The 2,500-nt window shown below is 38.1% G+C and overlaps 1 protein-coding gene across 3 annotated transcripts in view; it reads left to right on the forward strand.

Moving 5' to 3' along the window:
* LOC143031916 (putative N-acetylated-alpha-linked acidic dipeptidase) overlaps window positions 1-2,500 on the forward strand; it is an 89,667-nt gene that overhangs the window by 68,637 nt on the left and 18,530 nt on the right. For all 3 annotated transcript variants that reach the window (XM_076196305.1, XM_076196289.1, XM_076196297.1), the window contains exon 7: window positions 2,375-2,500. This exon is cut by the window's right edge and continues 17 nt beyond it. In XM_076196305.1, coding sequence (XP_076052420.1) covers window positions 2,375-2,500 — 126 coding nt within the window. The remainder of the gene's footprint in view (window positions 1-2,374) is intronic.

Genomic DNA, 2,500 nt, shown 5'->3' on the forward strand with positions numbered 1-2,500 from the left:
TAACTTATGATATAACGTCATTTTAGACAGATACCCTTTACGGCATACTGTTCCAGCCAGTCTTGCAATTCATTGCTCCACAGTACACCCGTGTTCAGGTGGGATGATTTAACGAACATTTCGCCACGGACGTTTGGGCCATCATTCTCAACCTTTCCCAGTGTTCCATCCCCCCCCTTCTCCTCCTCCTCTCCTCCTCCTCCTCCTCCTCCTCCTCTTCCTTACCCCCCCTTCTTCTTTTCTCTCCCCGTTCCCTCCTTTCCCTTTATTTAATCTCAAGCATATGTATCTCAACTTGTACTTGAAAAAGCTGTAATAAGCGAAACGTCGTACAAATAAAGGCTCCGTCCTCATATGGTGTTTAACTCGTTGACGAGATTTGTTTTGATGAAGTCCTCACTGGCTCGCGTTTTCAATTGCGCCTCTTGGTCCTATTCAAAACAAGTCCTACTCTCAGAAAAATAAGTTCAAATTGTATTAGGAGACACATATTGTCATTGCGGAAAAATATCTAGTTATATAATACTCTTAGATTGTAACTATTTTCTATATTTGACCTTCAGATCAGTAGCGATAAGAAAGGGTATAAGGGCAAGCTATAAAACTTATACCAAATATCGAAAACAAATTATACGAAAAACGCATAAAACATTTTCATTTTCTCTCTAAAAAAAAAAAGTAGAGATTCCCAGGGGACCTGATATTGGTATTTAAGTTCTCAAGAGAAGTTGATAACAAAATATATGAACATATTTTCACACTAGATACTTACAATACAAAAAAATTATAACTTCAGTCCTCATGACGTAAATTAGGTTTAAAAGTAGACAGTAACAATTTCGAAGAATTGACGATAAAATGAGTGGTAAGTTGGTGAGATGAACACCGAGAATCGTTGAAGTTTTAATTACTGACGTTTTGCTCTTAACAGAACTTCTGAAGACGCTCTGTTAAGATCAAAACGCCAGTAATCAAAACTTCAACGATTTTCGGTGTTTATCTCACCACTCTACCACTCAGTAACAATTTCGCCAGTCGCTGTTTCAATGAAAAATAAACTTCTCGAATTAAGAATCGTCTGTATAAAATTCTAACCAATATACCGTAATATCTACCAGATGCTTATTTTGATTGTTTTATTTACCCGTTCGTGTGCTTATTTTTTATTTTTCTGCATCCGATTCCGTTAAGGACTAAGGGTTTAACCTTTCGTCCTCTTTCTTGCTTTGTTACTCTTATCCACCGTGATTTATCAGATAAAAACTCTTGTGAGTCAGGCAAGGCCATGTGAGAGAGGTGCGCAATTCTTTACGTAATAAGTCGCTTTCAGCGAATTCATATCACTTGTGTTGTTTTCACCGACATTTCTACCGGAATACATAGGATGAGCATAAAGTCTTTCCCTGATTTTAGAAAAATTTCAAACCAAATCTGAGCAATATAGAACAATTAATTTTTGACATATTTATAGCAGATGTCTAGAAGTTTTTAATCATATAAACATGAAGTTCAGTAAATACCGACATGGGTTTTTTTTGTCGTCGCAATGAGTACATCTAAACGATATTCAATTTCACGTCATGTGTTTTGAAACGTCTCCAGTCTCACAGATGCGATTGCTTTGGTAACCTTTGCCTTCAGTGTTTGAGGAGCTCAAACTGTTGCATAGTACAGTTTATCCTTCACATACTCCCAGAGAAAAAAGTCAAAGGGAGTAACGTCTGAAAGTAATCATATCTGTAACATTAGAGATGTTTCAAAACACGTGACGTGAAATGTTTATAGTAATCAGCGAAAGACTTAATACTCTCCCTGCATATTTAATCCTTTCGGTCCCTACAGACTATCAGATTTTTATTCTTGTTAATGCCAAACGGTTTTAATCAGCTAGGAACCGAAAGCTTTTGAAAAAGAAAATACCCAAACAAATTCAAATGTGCACTATTTGCGACGAACAGAAAATAAAAAAAAATCTTTGTTTCGCAAAATTTGTATAATCATGAAAGAGCATCACGTTCAGGTAGTTCATAAGATTAAAACAAATAAATTAAAAATATAAAACAATTATGATAACGAGTGCATGAGAAATCTTGGGGAATGCGACGCCTGGTCAACATGTATGAGTCTCCCATCAGAAGGCCTGTCGGTTTCACGACGTTAGGCCTCATCGTGTGGCCGACCGATTCCAGGAACGGCCGTCGTTGTTATCCGTCTAAAATATTCTGCGCATTTTCGTTTCCATAAAGAAAAAAATGTAGACCTACAGGGAATGATTTCTAGATGTAAAGATGCATTTTCTTTCGATAAAATCCACATTTCTAGACGCGTTCCTCTCGTTTTCTTTTGATTTCCATGATTCCCTGCCCGTTTTCAGGGATCCTTCGGATTACCATCCAGACACGGAGGCCGGCATTCCAGCTTACCCGAAGTCCATCTGGCTCCCCGGCACTGGAATCCAGCGCGGAACTCTTCTGTGGCATGACGGAGACCCAACGACCCC

The sequence above is a fragment of the Oratosquilla oratoria genome, chromosome 1 (assembly GCF_046742065.1).
Source record: "Oratosquilla oratoria isolate Oo_2021 chromosome 1, ASM4674206v1, whole genome shotgun sequence".
NCBI lineage: Eukaryota > Metazoa > Arthropoda > Malacostraca > Stomatopoda > Squillidae > Oratosquilla > Oratosquilla oratoria.